The sequence below is a fragment of the Aphelocoma coerulescens genome, chromosome 4, assembly GCF_041296385.1.
Source record: "Aphelocoma coerulescens isolate FSJ_1873_10779 chromosome 4, UR_Acoe_1.0, whole genome shotgun sequence".
NCBI lineage: Eukaryota > Metazoa > Chordata > Aves > Passeriformes > Corvidae > Aphelocoma > Aphelocoma coerulescens.
In genome coordinates, this window is record NC_091017.1 from 48,974,225 (window position 1) to 48,992,217 (window position 17,993).

At 39.3% G+C, this 17,993-nt stretch overlaps 1 protein-coding gene across 6 annotated transcripts in view; it reads left to right on the forward strand.

Moving 5' to 3' along the window:
• Positions 1-17,993, forward strand: part of MTUS1 (microtubule associated scaffold protein 1) — a 121,176-nt gene that overhangs the window by 19,793 nt on the left and 83,390 nt on the right. For all 6 annotated transcript variants that reach the window (XM_069013971.1, XM_069013970.1, XM_069013969.1 and 3 more), the window contains exon 2: positions 14,535-16,693. In XM_069013971.1, the coding sequence (XP_068870072.1) occupies positions 14,729-16,693 (1,965 nt within the window). In that variant the 5' untranslated portion in view covers positions 14,535-14,728. The remainder of the gene's footprint in view (positions 1-14,534; positions 16,694-17,993) is intronic.

Here is a 17,993-nt window from a genome sequence, read left to right on the forward strand (position 1 = left end):
TGGCTCTGTGCATCCTGGTAAAGAGGTGGAATGTCATGCCAGGGCTGTCAAACTCTTGTAGCTCATGTAATATGGGAGACATGAAACTTGGCAGCCTCAGTTTGAAAGAAGTCTGGTGGTGTGACCTCAGGAATGTTCTCTAAGTTGATATTTGGTTTCCCCTTTCACAGTTAACATTTTGGATATATTGACGACCTAGGTACATGCAAGATGGGTCTGCCCAGGCCATAGGTGAGTCTATGCAAATACAGACTTCTGCTCATGGTTCTGGTGCTGTAATTTCAGTTAGCAGAGCCTGACTTTGGCTTTGTATTGCATAGTTTGATTCAGAATAGAATCAATTCGCTTGTGGTTGGTTTGGGATCCAAATTACTTGCTGATTTAACTGTTGATTTACATACATTTGATGTTGAAAACTTAAGAGGGATCTTAGTAAATATATTTTGTGTTATTTAAAGAGTATTTTATAGTTAAATCTTAGAATTGTATTTTGTCCTTGTAGCCTATAAATGAGTTACACTTTATATCAAAGATAAAGTTAGAGATAGGCATCTGAATAATCAAGTTAACCTAACTGCAAGCTTCAGTGTATTTTTGCACTGAATCAGTGGCTGTGATAAGACTTGTGATTGTTTTGTCAAATAGCTTTTAAAATGTATTTTTCCATTGTATGGTCATATAAGCAGCATACAGGTACTGACATACAAATAAACCTGAATACTGAGGTTTATTCTATTTTATTTCTGCATGTGGAGTCTAATGCTGAGCAGGCTTGTTGAAGTTAGTGTAATAATGGTGTTTCTTGTCTTCAGTCCATTCCATGCAAAATAACTGAACCACGTGATAGGATGAAGATGTAAAAATTGGCTGCTAAGCTGGTGCTTAGCCAATCAGGAGAAGGCACTGATGGCAGCAGTGTTCTTGTGTTAGGAAAGATTACTGTTTAAACCAAAACATGCTCCCTAGCTTCTTGATATGTGAATGCCACTTTATTCTCTCTGTGTAAGGCTCTTTGCTCTTTCAGTGGAGTCTGTGGGAATCTCTCAAGTATATTGGAGATACAAAGCATTCTCACAGAGTTTCCAGCCTCTCTGTTATAGCATGTGATTGGCTTGGATTTAGTTTGTATTACCACCTGCTCTGTGAAATTGCAGTTTCTTTATAGACATGGAACTGCATGTTTGTATACCTAAATAATTTTTAGGAATGAATATAGCTTATCCACAGCACTTAAATTTGTTAGGAGCCAACTTTTAATTTGAAATGTGGATGGGAATAATTTAAAACTCCAAATACTCAGTCTTCTTATGCAAACTTGAAATTCAGGGCCACAGTGGGGAGAAACACACATCGGTTTGGTGCGACTACTGAAACAGAGGCGGGTGGTAAACTGGTAGAACTTAAAAATTTTAGAAACTGGAGGTTTAAGCAGGCAGTTGCTCTTGCTTCTGCCTTAGGTGGGGAGAAGAAGATTTTATGAAACAGTTCAGGAGACTTTAGTACAGTTTAATATTAGGAAAACCTTTGTTTTTCTGCCTTTCACACCTTCCATTCTCTGTATTGCAATGATTTGTGTAGAAAATAGTCAAAGAACTCAGTCTAACAATTTCTGTTATGAAAGGCTTGATTGTCTGCCGCACATCTTGATTTTTAGATCAGTATGTATGCCTACGTAGAGGTTGTTTACCTGTTATGGGATAATTTAAGAATACACATTTTTCTGCTTTCTGATTTAAAAAAAAAAAAAGTTTTTTTCTTAAAATCTTATCAGTGGTCAGAAATGAAGTACAGCACCAGGCAGTCTGTCATGTGCAAGATCAGAAGAGCAGGACTAACTTGAGCACTTGGTACTTGCCCAAAGATTGAACCTTGGACTCCTGCATGACAATTGTTCCAGTTCCTGGGTACTAGCCTCCCTTCTGACTTCTGGCATACCTAGTTTTGACTAGGAACTTCCTTGTAGATGGAAGAAATTCAGCCCAAGGAATCTTACTGTCACCACGCTATTCCTAGAACTGTTTTGCAGGCTACTGTTCCTTGTTACTTCTTTCAGCAAACTTTTGAACTATTTTAAATCTAACCACCAAATACTTCTTTGCAGTCCTGAAGGCTTTGCTGTAGCTGGACTTTACAGAGGATGGAAGCAAGGTGGAAGGGATGGTTTCCAGGTGCCAATCCCTTCCACCCCTGCTTCTTGTGAGGCAATTTCCTCTGGAGAAAGTTCCTAATGCAGCATTAATTGCTTGTAGTTGACATTTGTGAGCAGCGTACTACCCAAATGGCTTGTGAAAACACCTCTGGTATGTTTAATTTGGCTCAGAGAGAGCAGAACCCCAGTGGTGGATTTGAAGGGAAAACATCAAGGTAGAAACAGCCTCCTTTTCCAGGAACATCCCGTGATACATGATGAAGGACAGAGAAAGCACTCTTAAATAGTCTCTAAAATTAGAGAAACAGAATGAGAGATCCAGTGGATCTTGTGGATTCTCCTGGATGTTCTGCTCAGCTCAACTTTTTTTCCCTCGGCTTTTTGCAGTTAGGGCTATGTATTTTCCTAGCAGGAGAAGCTTAATGACTTTTCCCCCTATTTATTTTCTAGGATTACTCAGCACCGGGTGTGTGTTTTGGTTTGGGTTGTTTTTTTTTGTTTTGGTTTTGGTTTTTTCCCCCTGCCCCTATGTAGGCAACTCTTCTCTATTCAGGCTGCTGCATGCAGAGTCCTGATTGAGCAGGATGTGAGGATCCTTATTTGTGCACTGTGAATTGGTGGATTTCTAGATGGAAATTTAGAAACCGTAGCATTATTGGCAAGCTTTGTTGAACTTGCTGCTGGTAGAGGAAATAATTCCATCATGCAAACTTAAACAAACTGAGATTACTTTCAAAAGGAAGTTGGTTACCCTTCAGAGGACAGTATTTGGTTGTGCAAGTTTAATTAACTTTTACTAGGTACCTGAGCATCAGTTTTTTGATAATTTTTTTGCAACAATGTTTCTTCCTCATTCCATAACACCCCCCACCTATGCAATATGCAGCCCAAATACATGGTCATGTGCGAGAATTGTTTTCCTGCTTCTTTAAGATGAAATGCAGGAGTTTCTTATCTGTGTTCCAAACTGATGTCAGCTGTATGAAGTTAGTCAAGTATGCTTCTTTGGGTTAGCCCTGTGTAGGAGCTTTCCACCTGCACTGCTGAGTGGTGAAATACTTGCCTTACCAAAGTGTTTCTGATTTGCCTTTGATATGGATGATAGTTTCATAGATTTTTCTACTGTTCAGTGACTGACCCAGAAGCTGCCATTTGGTGCTGATACTTAGCAAAACTAAATAATGGAGGTCTGTGATCAACATAAATCCAGGAAGTAATGTTCTATCTCAGTTAATGATGTATATGTATTATGTCCTTGGATGAACAGCCTAGAAATCACAGCTTTGGAGAAACTTGTGCACAGTGATGCTTTAAACCCTGTTGCTCTCTTCAGTTTTGAGCCAGAAAAGCTTTGAGTTTTGACTGTAAGAATATAAAGGTATCATTTAAATAGAATCTTTGCCTGTCTCTGTGCAGAGTCTATAGAAGTTGCAGTAATCTTTTTCCTCTTAAGCCTTTTTTAGATAGTACTAATGAGAAGCTCCTTTATCTGTGTTCTCCCAGTTATTTACTGTTGCAGATTTGCGTGTCTTAAATTTGTTTTATCTCAATAAATGGTATTGTATAGGTTGCTGCTGAGAAGACTGGGTGTCTGGTTTTAGAATGACTGCTTAAAAGTGTACCAGATCAGAGTGATGACCTCTAAATCATCATGCTGCTGTCACTGCCTGTATGCAATTTTGTTCCATCAGCTTATAAAGCCAGTGAAGGCAGAGCCAAAAGAATTAAACGTGAGGTGAGCTGTATTGCAGACTGGGTAGTTTATACATGGCAGCAAGTCCTAAAGACTGCTGAGGACCAATCCATGTACATAAGTGAATTTCCTGACTGAGGATACTGTATGGCATAAGTTAATGTGTGATCAGTCCTTGTAGAAAAAACAAAGCTGACTCTCAAAAAAACAGCCAGAGGAAGAGAGAGGCAGTTTTTGCCTGTTAATCATGTGGCCCTATTAGGTTGTCTAGTCAAGGGTTATGATCTAGTTTGTTATAAAACCAGAGGGTTGCTTTTTCACTTGGTAGGACAGAGGCAGTGCCAGAGCATGCAATGTCTTCTAGCTGTTCATATCTCTCATGTAATGGAAGCCTGTACAGAAGCTGAAACTCACTGGGGAACATCAAGTATGGATGTGGCACTGAGTGTGTAACACTTCTGTCACTGCCTGTGGCATTTATTTTAGTCAGTCTTGAGTTGAAATCAATGCTAATGTTACCATATAACAGGTAACTGTAGTTCCAGGGTGTCTGCAATGATGTGATGATGTACATATGCTTTACTCTAGTGGGAAGTTGTCAAGTCAGCTATTAGTTGAAAGGAAAGAACTTCTTGAGGACTTTACATTTGAAGTTGTAACATCCTTCAGCTCCCTGATTAAAGTTTTGGAAGAGGCTTGACTGTACTGTAAAACAACATGTAGCCTATAATAAGCACCATTTGGATTTTAAGCTTGACTTTAAGCAAATTGATTAAAGGAAAAACATTAAAATAATGGATTGTCACCACTTGAGTTTTAGGGAAGAAATTTATAATTATTTTCTAGGCTGCAGCATTGTTGTGGGATCTCAGATGGACTGACGGGATGATTTCTGTACAGGAGCTCTGAGTCCTGCTGTTGCCCCACAGATGCAAAACCGCCCCTTTCTGGGAGTGCTGCTGCTCAGGGCTCAAATGGAGCCCCATTCCAAGAGCCAAGGAAAAACTGCAGGGCACGACTGGCAGCCTGCATGTCTGGATCCCTCTCAGGGGATCCCTTGGATAACCTTGCCCTGGCAGTCTTTCAAGTAACATGTGCCCAGCTTGCCCTTTATTCCAGTCCTTCACCATCAAGGTCCTGGTGGAATTTCAGCCTTTGTGGGGCTGCAAGCAGCCTGTCATCAGCCGTGTCAAGTGGCACGGTGAGCTTGTGTTTTCCAGAGAGCACCGACTGCAGCCTGCTCCCCAGTAGTGTTGCATAAATCAAGCTGTTGCATTTTTTTTTTTTTTAACCAGTTCTGCAAAACTGCCACAGCATATTTCTTGCCATTTGTCTGTTGCAGAGGTGCAGTGCTGTGTTCAGCTTTGCAGAGCTGGTCTCTCTTGGATTCAGAGGTTTTTGCCTTCTGGGTCCAAAGGGAAACAACCAAAAAATGTAGAAAGACTGCAACTCTTGTATCAGGACTGATCTCACTGAGAAATGGTTTCCTTTTGTAGGAAAAATAACAAGATTTTCTTTTAAATATAAACCAAATGTGTTTTATTTGGGTTATTTTTGCCTGAGACTATAACATCTGGAACAATGGTTGTGAATTGCCGCCTTGCTCCAGATCCCAGTTGTGCAACACTGCAGGTGGAGTACTGGCAAAACTGTTGGGATTTAAACTACTATCCAGCAATACTTGTTGAAAGTCCTCAACAACCATTATACCTTTAGGACTTCTGATCATTGAGTTGGTGCTGCTTCCTGTTTGGCTACCAAAATATTATTTCCTGTAACCAGTTTACTGCAGTTTTGTTGGATTTTCTTTTCACTATATAGAGTCAGTAGCCTTAAACATTTTTTAAGTCTAAAAACACTGTTCTTTAATTGGCAAATGCAGCATCTTCAGAATTAAATTCTGCTGTGATGATGTTGCTGTGCAAAAGTGCAGTCCTAACTCAGTGGTAGAATTTCTTGTAGAGCCAGTGGAAACTGTTCTTGGCTGTCTGTTGTCTTTACTGAATGAATGGCCACTTCTGCACAGCAAACAACTTTTGAGTCTGCAAAAACTGCAAGCTAGTTAAATTTCTGACTTGGTTAATGTTCAGTTTCTACTGCAATGCAATGTCATGGCAAAGATGCTGTTCTTTCAGTCATTAGAGACCATTTTGGTCTGCTTTTTTGTATAAATTAATCTAGTTATAGATTCATTGCACAGAATATTCCACTAGAACTAAATAATACCGCTGTACTTACAATATCTTGCTTCTTTGCAGGTTATGTTGAGAGTACTCCAAATGCTCTGCAAACTAGTTCATATCATATGTCTGTGTTAAATATAGCCAAATGCTGAAAGGCTTCTCAGTTTTACATGAAGATCTGAAGGACATGCTATGCATGGGTGCAGATGAATCTTTCTGTGTCCTTAACTGTCCAATTCCATTGATACAGTCCATACTAAGAATACTGCTAATGTCAGCTCTAAGTTGTATAGTACTCACACTAGGGCTGTGGGCACAGATGCTTCATAAAATGTTCAGGAACATGAAAAGTTTCAAGTTAGCACATAACCTTAAGCACTCTAAGTGTATGCTGCCTGGCACATTGTGGTAATGGTTAAAGCCATTTCTACTCTGACCTTCTAGGTTGTGGCCTATTGTTAGGAAACAACAAGCTTTTTTTTTTCCCCCAAGGTTACATCTGGCATTTTAGCCACCACCCTCGCTATGTGGTGCTGCTTCTGCAGAGTACTTCTGCCTCTTGTGCTTGCTGTTTTGTGAAAACTTTGTACTTGTCAGTCAGGAGGAGATTAGCAGCAGTCAGTCTTCACTTAAATATTATTTATTAAATAATCAGGATATTTAAACCCCAAATTAAAAAAAAACCAAAAAACAAAAAAACAAAACATCCCCATAAAGCCACCAGCAAAACCACTTTGCCATTTGTCTTGAGAATCCAAGGTGTATTGACTATTCTGCACTGCTTCCCTGTGTACTTGCTTCTCTACTAGATTTGACTTAGCTAGGATGAGAAGAACATGGGCCAAGTTGAGAGGTTTGACGGCTCTGTAAAAGCAGAGAAACATGTAATGCAGAGTAGGTTGGTGGGAGGACTGATGTGCTAGTTTGGAACAGCTTCTGTTTTGACTGAAGTTGGTTTAAAGGCAAATGGGCAGCAAGGGTGCTGATGGCTGAAATTTTGTCAAAGAATGAGAAATTATGATCAAGAGCATATGATGAGAGGCGTCAGGAAAATTGCTGGATGTCTGAAGACTAGCTTGAAATTCAAGGGCACTCTGGAAGAGCACAAACCTTATTTGGTTTATGTAAGTAGATGGAGAAACCTAGCAGGAGTTCACAAAGTGTTTTTGTTCTTCATAATACATTTCTGCCTTTCTTCCTACACTGATAATATTTCAGTCTTAGAGGGAAAATTCTTTTGAATAATCCTGGCCCATTGTTTCATAGCTTCAAGATACCAAAATCTATGAATGTACCCTTTAAATGGTAGCAGTGGACAAAATCAGTTCAGCAGAATTACAGGAAACAGAAAAGGTGAGCTGATTTGTAATCCCTATCTATTCAAATAACTTGAACACTGATAAGGATTGTTGAACATCAGGCTCTGACAGTCTCAGGCTTGTTTGTGCTTACCTATTCAGTCAAGTCTTTCAAAAAGAAGGATGTGAACCTTGACCTTCCAAGGAAGTGCCACAATAAATGTACTGTTTGTTTTACCAAGTTCCAACTCCTTACTTTCATTTTGACCTGAAAGTTTATCCTTCCTTGAACAGTAACATACGCTTTTGCTAAATAATTTAGTTGTGATAAAATAGCAAAAAAATCCCCAAAGTATCTTTCTGAAAAGGTAACATCTAATTTACCACTAAGAAAGAATTTAATGGAATTCTTGCAAGTTCCTAAAGAGGAACAGGCTGAGTATTGATCTTATGGAAAACCATGCACTGGCTTTGTTTATGTTGGCAATGGATAAACAAATTATAACTAATTATATAACAGTATATAACTAAGTATATAACAGACCGTGTGCGCAGTTGTGTGCTTTGAAAACCTTGTGAGTGGTCTGACACTTTTAGCAATGAATGCTGTCTTAATGAAGCTATGAATGAGAATCTGATTAAGTTGTAAGAGTGTGCTGGACTATTCAAGCAAGGGGCTTATTGCTATTCTCATCTGCACATTCAAATAGGTAGCTTTGGTTTTGTTTGATTATGCACAGTCTCAGACAATAAAGTACACTTGCTTACTTGCAGAGTGTTAATAGCTTGTGTTTGTCACTGGCTGGTGTGTTAGCTCTGTTATTTACGTGGCAGTTGCTGTAAAACAGGGTGGAGGGAAAGACGTGCATTTGCAGAACTCTCTGGTCTAGGAGGTTGCATGTATCTCCAAATCCCCAAAGTACTGGATGTCATTTCTAGACAATGTTGTTAACTATCTTGGTTATCTAAGTAAAGGATGGGCTTTATTTACTTCTTTAAAAAAATCACTGGACCAATCTTCCACTTCTGAATACAGAGTTCTCCTAAAATTTACCTTACAATAAAATTCAAAAGTTGTCAATTATTAAAGGAAGAACTGTGTTATCAAGACACTGTATAAATCTGTTGGAGTATCTCTGTGTGTTATGTGCTTACAAATAGTCATAAATTGAAGATGGAGAGAACAGCATAATATCCTTAAAGATAGGGCAACAAGGATGGCTGGAGTTTATAAGTAATAAATAGATAAGGACTTTTCCTCTTAGGAAAGCAATGACTATGGGCAAGGCAAAAAAAGGTCTAAAAGCCTTTGAAACTTTCCATTGAGCCAACACACTGAGGCGTGAATCACTGGAGGCTGTGAGTTTGGGGAAAGCACTAGCATTTCTGTCTCAAACAACCATTTACTCACTACTAGGACAAACTACTAGGTTTGATATACTTCTTAGGATCAGCTGTCAAGTTTTGGGGTAGTCTGATGGTAGGTGTTATGATTTGAACATCTTATGGAAAGTCAACACCTCTTGCACAACTTTGGGATGTCTGCTTTCTGCACTAGAACTGCCGTTTTACTTTACTTCTTCCATATCTTAGAGCCAAGATGTAACTAATTAAAATTCATGTTCCTTGTTTACTATAACTTTTATGTTAGGCTGCTGTTTCATTATTGAAACAGGCTAGCAAATAGCCAAGTAGAAGGCAAAACCTATGGCTTATGCCTTAGGAAGTGATAGTACTCCTTCAGTCAAACATGCCTGTGTGATTGCTTGCAAACGTAATTTGCGCATTATTTCTGCTGTATCAAGTGTCTAACGTGGTTTTTGACTTCTAAAATGTCTTTGACTAAAGCATACAGATATTGTTTAGCTACCCTGTGGGGTGGTTTTGGTTTGGTAGTTTGTTGGGGTTTTTTGTTCTTTTATAAACACCTTCAGAGTACACTCACTGTTGACTGTGTATTCTGAAGGAAACAATGCCATGAGCATCTGAGAACTTAATGTAATTCACTTTAAGGAGTAGATTGTGCTTATAATGTTGTAAATGTTTGTGTGGAGTTGTTATAGGAGCTTCATTTATCCTCTCTATAATAGTTTGAATTAGCTTGGCTGTAGACTAGTTTACATTAGAGTGTGATGTTGCTGAGGTGACACAGAGGACTCTGAAATTTGCAATTCTGTGTCAGTGCAGCATTACCTGAACCATTTTGTGTTTTCCTAGTGCTTTTTTGTGGAACAGCGTGTTGGGAGGGATGCCTGGTTGCTGTAGACTCCCTCCCAGATGATACCATCTCTGCCTTCAGGTGTATATGCTGAAAAAGTCATACTTCTGTGATTGTGTTATGTTCCAGGACATGCTCAAGTAAACTGGTTGTAGTGTAATGCGTTAACATATGAAATGCTTTGTATGGCTTTTAATTTCAGGGACTGTGGTAATCATGACCATGTAATACAGTTTTCTGCTGGAATGCTGATGCAGCATTTTATCTGGTATCAAAGCATATTCAGTTAATTAGAGCACTTCTAGGCTGCCTCCCTGCATGTCTGGGCACACCCTCTCCTTTCAGATTTATTCCCCATCCCATGTCCCCCTTCATACAGGCTTCACAAACACAGCTGATGAGTAAGTGCTCCATGATAATTTGCTTGAAAGAATCAAGTGCCAGATGAAGTGCCAGGAAAAGCATAAATTATAACTGTCTGCATTGTGCCACTAACACAAACTGACTTGAATTTGTGTAGTGCTTTGTCAGCCTGTGGGTTGAATTATTTATTGTAATTGATCTGGTTTTGATTCCTGTTTAGCTTGCACTGAACAAGTGACTGTCCCCCTGCCCTTTAACAGCACACTCCTGGACACCTCTTGTTGGTTAATAGAAGTGACAAGATCTTGCTGTGAGCCCAGTTATGTATGTTGTAGTGTATTTCTCCTGGATCTGGGCCTGTTGGCACCCAGTCCCTCCTCTTTTTAGGAGAATATATTTGCCAAGCTTCTTTCCTTTTTTTTTTTTTTTTTTCTTTTTTTCCCCAAGTGGTACTGCTGTTACCCCAAACTCTTACATCAGTTGAGGAAGGGGAAACTTAGAGCTCAGGTAGTGAAGGCTTTTTCTCCTTTGTATAAGCACTTGAGGTACACAACTGAAATTTGGTAAGCTGAGCTTTACTGAAGGCAAAAACAGCTGAACTGTTTTGCACTGCACTGTAGTGTATTGTGGAGGCCAGGCATGCATAATGCTTGATGTAAGACAAAGTCAAAGCAAGTTTATTAGTATTTAGTTTAGAGAATTCCTCAAGTCACACTAGTTGCCAGGAACAGTGTGTTCTTGGTGAGGGCAACTGTTGTGTCCGTGCGTCTGCTACTGACCCCTCCCTATGGAGGAAATGCTGGGCTGAGGTTAATTTTTCATTCAGCTTTCTATGGCAAATCTAAAACTAAAGAATTTCTCATCACCAAGAAATGTTTTCATAAGCTTAATGAACATGCTGTTATGTGGAGAGTTACAGAATGTCAATTCTTTAAGGAATAATGTTCATTTAGGTTACAGATTTTTATATACTATAGCTGATCCTTAGGAATACCTCTCTTTTTATGCAGGATGCTTTCAGTACTCTTAAGTGTTGATGTGAAGCTGTATTTGAAGCTGGTCTACTTGTTAGTGAAAGTATTGATTACTATAGTGAACATTTGCTTTAAAAATAATTGAATTAGTAATTTATTTCTATGTGTTCTCTGGTTATGTGGAAGCCCAGAGCACTGAGTAAACAGACATATATGTACATGTACACCTTGGTATGTGCAACTTTACTGTACTTCCTCATTTCTCTACACAGTATCAAAACTACTTTTATTTTTCTTGGAGCTTCTTCAGCATCAGTTGAATCAAAGTTTACTTAGCTACCTGTGTTGTTTCAAATTTTGGCATTATTGGTTACATATACTGTAAGGTAATACACAATTCTTTAAATTCTTGGGATTTTAGTCTTGCTAAGTCTTGATATATTAAAGTTGCCTATTTTCTGTAGAAAGCAAGCTCTTGAAAGAGGTAAGACTTCTGGTTTGATCTGAGCTACTGCTGAATCAAAATGGAATCTTAACATGGCTAGATGAGCAAGCAGTGTTAAGGGCTAGTCTCCAGACAAGTAGAAACAAGTTTTAATGTGTCAAAACAACAGTGAAAGCAAAGTTCGCAAATATTTCTCAGCAGTTGATTCTGTGATTGACTTAAACTAATGGAAAATTATTCACAACAGGTTCTTGCCCTGCCCTTAGGGAAGACTTTTTTGGGAGAACTGTTCAATCTGCCTTAAGTTTCCGAATTGGAGATGAAAGTGAGGGCACTACAATTGTTTATGCTTCTTTAGGGATTGAATAATACTGGGGAGGCAAAAGATCTGGATCAGCCTTGAGGAACCTGGAGATTTTTTAGCTAGAAAAGCCATTTCATCTTGGGGGTGGAAGGGGGCAGAGGAGGGTGTGGTGTCTGCTCAGTAGCTTTTGTTTCCTTGTTTCATGATCTTTTTACCCTCAATCTGAGTCAGATGTTCAAAGCACTGTGCAAAGACCAGATTGTGGGCCAGAAGCCACTCTGTGAGCAGACAAATTCTTGCAGTTCTGGAACAGTCTTACTTTGGGTGCTGCTTTTGCTCTCAAAACTGTTTATGGGCCCTGCAGCTTTATACTTTTCATTAGTATGGTAAAGGATTTATTTTGAATGTAGCTACTTAAGCTATGCTTCCAGCTGAAGAAAGTAAGGCTTTAGGAAAAAAGTGAATTTTGAATAATAACAAAGTAACTTACCTTTCACTAGTTAGTGTGTTGGCTTCGTTTTACACTTTCCAGAGTATTTGTGGATAAGAGTTTTTCTTTCTCCTGTTGTGGTTTCCAGGAAGGCTTATATGGTTTCCGTGACGATTTAAACTTATTTGTTGAAGAACAAATCAAGAGTTGCTTCTCTTCTCAGAACAAACTTGTTTCCCAAGGCAGTCTTTGATTCCTCTACAAAAATATGATCACAGAATTATTCTTCAATGTGCTTAATCAACATTGTTATGCCAGAAATCCCTTATTATTATCTTTTCTGATCTTGTAACAACCGTCTTGTTATATTGCATTTATTATTGTCACCATAGTTGAAACAGTCAAATAATTTCAGACTTTAATGTAATTCTTATGTGAATTATGAGTTATTCTGCCCACCATACCTACTTAATCCTGATGTACATGTCCTGCTGCACCAAATTTCGAATATGTTATTACATCAGTATCCTTGTTTTAGGACACCCCACTCTGATGTCTGCATTTTTGTTTAAACACCACAGACCTGTTTGCTCATTGTTTTTGATGACAAGTGTCCTCCTTCCTGCTCCTTTGATTGGAGAGTGTAATCTGTCATTCCAGACCTGTGAAGGTGTTCAACAGTTGTCCTTTTTCTTCACTTGGGAAGCTGACCTTTGTCCATGAATGCATCTTCAGCCAGATAGCCATGTCAGATCCAGTGAGCTTCTTCCCACCTATTCAGGCTTTATTGCACTGAAAGTGAGCCACCTTCTGGCAGATTCCCCACCCACTGCAACCATATCTTATAAATCTGAAGTTCTTCCTACATCTGGTCTCATTTCTGGTACTAGGAGCCTTTCATACAGAGTGCTACAGAGGTCATCCAGCTGCTTTGGACAGTTTGGTCTTCTGTCTTATTCACGTCCTTGTGGTTTTGGTAACTTGGGTGCAATCTTAGCACTTGTTAGGAACTTGTCACTGTAATGTTTCAAGGGCTCTTCTTTACTGTGGTTTGTGCATCTCCACCCCATGTGTGGTCAGTTGTCCTCCATCATCTCTCCATGTCAGTCCTGCCCCTTTGCCTTTCTGTAGGGTTTTGGGTGACGATATAGGGCTCTGCTCTACTGAGAGGTCACTGGCATTGTTTCCTCATTTGGCTAATCTCGTGTCATCTTTATAGAAGATGGAGGCAGTTCACTGGTATGGAATTTGTCATACATGAAATCCCTAATTAGCTTGGTCTTTGCATATTATGTGCTTTAATTATTAATTTTGAGTTAAATATTTTTAAATTGAATGTTAAAATTAACCCATCAGCCCAGGTACCAAAAATCAAGTTCCATTAATCACTTGTACACCATAAGAGTTATTTTTCCTGTGTTTACTGTATACTTTTACAAATGTTTTAAGATGTGTTGGATGTATTTTTTGGTGGTTTTACTTGTACTTTGGATCCAAGGCAAATTTCCAAAAACCTCAGTTCTAACAGCCAGCAGCTATTTTTAGCCCCATAGCCACCACCCTGTAGGCAAGCTCCATGACAACCTGAATTTTAATGACCCTTATCTCAACTAGTACCACCCCTCTGACAACGATGAGCCATTGGTGGACAATCTGTCAAAGGGAAAGCACCAATCACTTCAAACCGAAGGGGTGGGCTGTGGGTGGAGCAAAGGCACTATAAAACAACGAGGCCGCGAGGGACACGCCCCTTTTCTCCCTCCAGCCTTGCTGAGGTGGAGGTCAGTGCTGGGAAAGCCTACTCCTATTAAGGAGCCTTTAGAAATATTTTTTTTGCTTTTGGACCAGCCAAAAGCCAGCCTAGCACTGTAAGTCCTTTTTCTCTACCTGAGGTCCAGTGCTGTTTCAGCCAGAAGATCTAAAATCCCTGCGCTCCTGGGGCATACCATCTATCGAGCCATAGGATCCCAAATTTTTGTATTTTTCTAAGTTCTGTAATTTTTTCACTTTTCTGTTTTCAATAAATTATTTAAATTTTTTTAACTAAGAGTTGTCTCATTTCTCACAGAATTGTTCTCCATTGACTCTAGAGGCGTCCCACATGCATCTACCAGTTGGCTGCCCCAGCAGCGTGGGGGCAGTGTACTGCTGTAGTCCCAGAGCTGATTACAAACCTCCCTCTCCTCTCTTTATTTCCACTCAGATGTCTTAAACAGCTCTTTGAAAATCTTCAGCTGCCTCTGCTGTGCATTGCCGCCCCAAAGGGCAGGAAAAAGACCTTCGGTGCAGAGAAAAACCAGTCTCTGGGGTTGTTACTGCTCTGCATCAAGGGATGAGGACTGAAATTTTTCTTCACTGGGATTCTGAGTGTTGCTTCTATGTTGCTGCTCTGATGTCTGAAGACTAGGAGCTTAGGAATGCTTACTGTCTTAAAATCCTGGTTTGGCTTATTTTTTTAAATTTCTTTTTAATTCCAGAACATTTGAATCTTCTTGGGAAACATGGAAACAAAGAACCACTTTTAAAATATCTTTCAGGACAGTTGACACATTCCAGGGAAAAGCAGTTGTTTTGGTTTTTTTTTTTTTTTTTGCAAAGTTCAGAAGAATCTGCATTCTCTGGGATTTTAAAGAAGTATAAAATGAAAACGGTTTAAAATTTAGCCTTCAAAATGAATGTTGGAAAGTCCGATGACAAAGTAAAGAATGGCTTGAAGTCTTCCTTACTTATAAGGGATGAAAATGGAAATAATTATGCATGCGACAGAGCTACACCTTCCTCAGAGACTTGTGCCACCAAGATACACAGTAATTCAACTGACCAAAATATAGTGGCTGAGCATGAAGGTGATACCATTTTTGAAAATAAGGGTGACTTCAGAAGTCTTTTAAAACAGCAGTGTATTGAAGTACTTGATCTGCAGAAGACACCTGGTAAATACAACTGCACAGGAGCTCCATTTGGAGATACGGATGCTGTATGCAGGTCTTCTGTGACTGAACAGTCTTGTGTGTGTCCTTTGAACTGTGGCTTGGAAGCAACAACAAACTTACTGAAAGGTGACTTTGCTATGGCAAAAATGCAAAGTCAGAGTATCAAACACTCAGTGCCTTACAGTCAGACTGACTCTAAGTCTGTACAAACTCCTCCTGCTACAGAGCAGAACATACAGTCCCTGAAAAATGACAGGGCATGCTGCCAGCTGAGCACACTGGATGCTACTAATGTTACAGGTGGAACTCTGGGAACTGATCAAAATGATGACATGCATCTGGAGGAAGCATTCATCTCTTCTGAAGTATGTATCAGAGAGAAATTTGATAGAACCAGCTCAGAAAGAACCCCTAATTTCAGCTCTGCAGGTGTTGAACACTATCAAAAAAACAGTATCAAGACTGATAAAGAATCACAGGAAACAGAAGCAAATGTTGTAGAACTACCTGCTGGATGTATAGATCCTTATAAGCGAGATGCATTATCACCATGCATTAATATTAATGAGGATGAGCAAGTGAAATCCTTGAATGATGGAACTGGGAATTCCAGTGCTAAAACATGCATGGATGGTCTTGTAAATAGTGTGCACCTTCTCCCAGTAGATCAAATGGATATAGAACAAGTATCAAACAAAACTAGTGAACCTTTAACCAAAGAACAAAGTATCTCTGGAAATGCTGCTCCTCAGGATATGTACAACATCCCTTCTGTATCTTACAGTGTACCAAAATTAAAGAAGACTGTTATGCCTGAGCTGAAATGCGAAGCAACTTTTGTGGTCTTCAGTCCAACAGCTGATGAAAGCGATTTGTTTCTATGTACTTCAACTCCTAAAGAACAATCAAAAAATAGAACTTTTTCTGCTTCAGCTTTGGAAGAACTTCGAGGCAAGTCTTCTAGGCTAAGACCAAGTGAAGCTTTTGTAGGAGGGCGTAACAAAAGGTCTGGGCTCAAAGCTAGTTCAGATCAAACTGCAAGAAAACCAGTGGGCAGGACTTCTATTGCATCAACAATAACCAAAGCAAAGAAATCAGAGATTGTTAGTTTTCCCAAACCTAATTTTAAAAATGTTAAGCCAAAGGTTGTGTCTAGACCTGTGCTACAGCCAAGAGACAGTGCAGCATTAAAACAGTCTTCCCAGTCCCATCAGCTGTCATCTGTCTCCTCACCTTCTCGGGTTGGTTCCCCAAGGCAGTTGTCCTCCTCTATAAAAGTGCAGAAAAAAACAGTAGATCTAGCTAAAGATATTAAGGTGGAATTGCCTGTAAATAAGCCCCATAAGCTACATGTTAACAAACGCCTCTCCACTAGCCAAGTCGTACATGCCACGACACATCCCAGAAATGCTTCCCACAAGGCTTCAAAAACACCTGCGTTAAAGCAAAGTCTGCAAGACACTGACAAAGCAAGCACTACCCATTCGGCGTGCTCCTTGGTTTCTGCTGTGCTTCCAGCATCTGGAGAGAACTCGAAAGAGATGCTAAATGAAAGTTCAAGCTCCTTAATGATACCTTGTGCTCAAAACATGGACCTGACCAAAGGGGAAAAAGAGCAAAGCAGCAACATGGGAGTGCTTCTGGAAGCAACATTAGCAAAAGACATGGCAAATGAAACATTTGATATGCACTCTGTTCCTTTGGTAAGTTTTTTTGCTTTTATACTTACTTGTATGTTTTTTACATTTGAAGAAAGGAAATTCATTTTTGCACAGTGTGGTAATTGTGGAATGGGTTTGGTGTCTACAAATGTAGCTGTGGTGTTGATTCCTGAGTGGAGTCTCTCCCTAGTAAAGACAGTGAAAAAGTGTTGTTTTACAAATTGGTTGCAGTTGGCCTCAACTACAATTTAGTGTCTCCACTTTCATCTTATTCCAATATAAATTTTTTTAGTAAAGTCTTTTTAAGACAATACCATTTGTAAGATGTCTAATAAAAGCAACCAAATCTTAATTTAGTCAACCTCACAAAATTGCCTAGCATGACTTCATGAGGTTTTCTAAATACAGATTTTAATATATATTTTTTCAAGATAATTCTAGTGGTGCTATAACTTTAAATAGATATTAGAGGTACATTGCTGTTTTCAGTATTTTCTTTCAAAATCTGCTTTAGAACTAAAGTAGACTTTTTAAAATTAGTTATGTAAATGTTGTGCATATATGAACAGTAACATTAAGTCACAGAAAACCTGAAGACCAATAAGTTGGTGAAACATTTTATTTTTAACATCTTAATTTCACTGTCTGCTTTGTACAATTTGGGAGTTTATTTGTTGAAAGTAGAGCCGGGACTCATTAGAATAGTTAGGAGTAGTCAGGAAATATTTCTCATGCAGAGGGCATATACCTGGTTTTAGGCAGTCAGCCAGCTGGAAGATGCAAACTTCCTGGCCGGGAGGTATGCATGTGCTGGTTGGTTGGGAAATATTTTGGGATGAGTCAGCTGCCTGTCAGGAGAAATGTGCTGCTTTCAAATACACTGAGCGAAGGTTAAAAGAAAAGGAACATTGGGAAAGAAGGGAAGAGTGTTGGGGTTGGGTTGACCAGGATTTCAGGAGGTGTGGTAGGGACACAGAATTGGAGTCTTGGTGGTACATGGAGTCTCTCGTGTTGCTGGCTTGTGGGTTCAACAGCTTACGTTAAATTGGTGAAATGGGGGCAGCAGCTGTTGCTGCTAAATCTGTCATTGTCTGAATTTTTGACAGGCTCTACTAATTTGCCAGAAAAATTCCAGTAAAGCTCACTATATGGGGGAAGCTACTTAGAACATTTTTGAAACATCACACAAGAAATTATTAAGTAATATATTTATTAGAATAATAATTTAACTTGAAAACCTAGGTAAGCATGACAGCAAGGATGGTCTTTTAATTCTGTAGTGTTTAAGAGTTTGGGTTCTTTATCAGTCCTTACTTTTGATATCAAGGGTTGGAGAGAATGC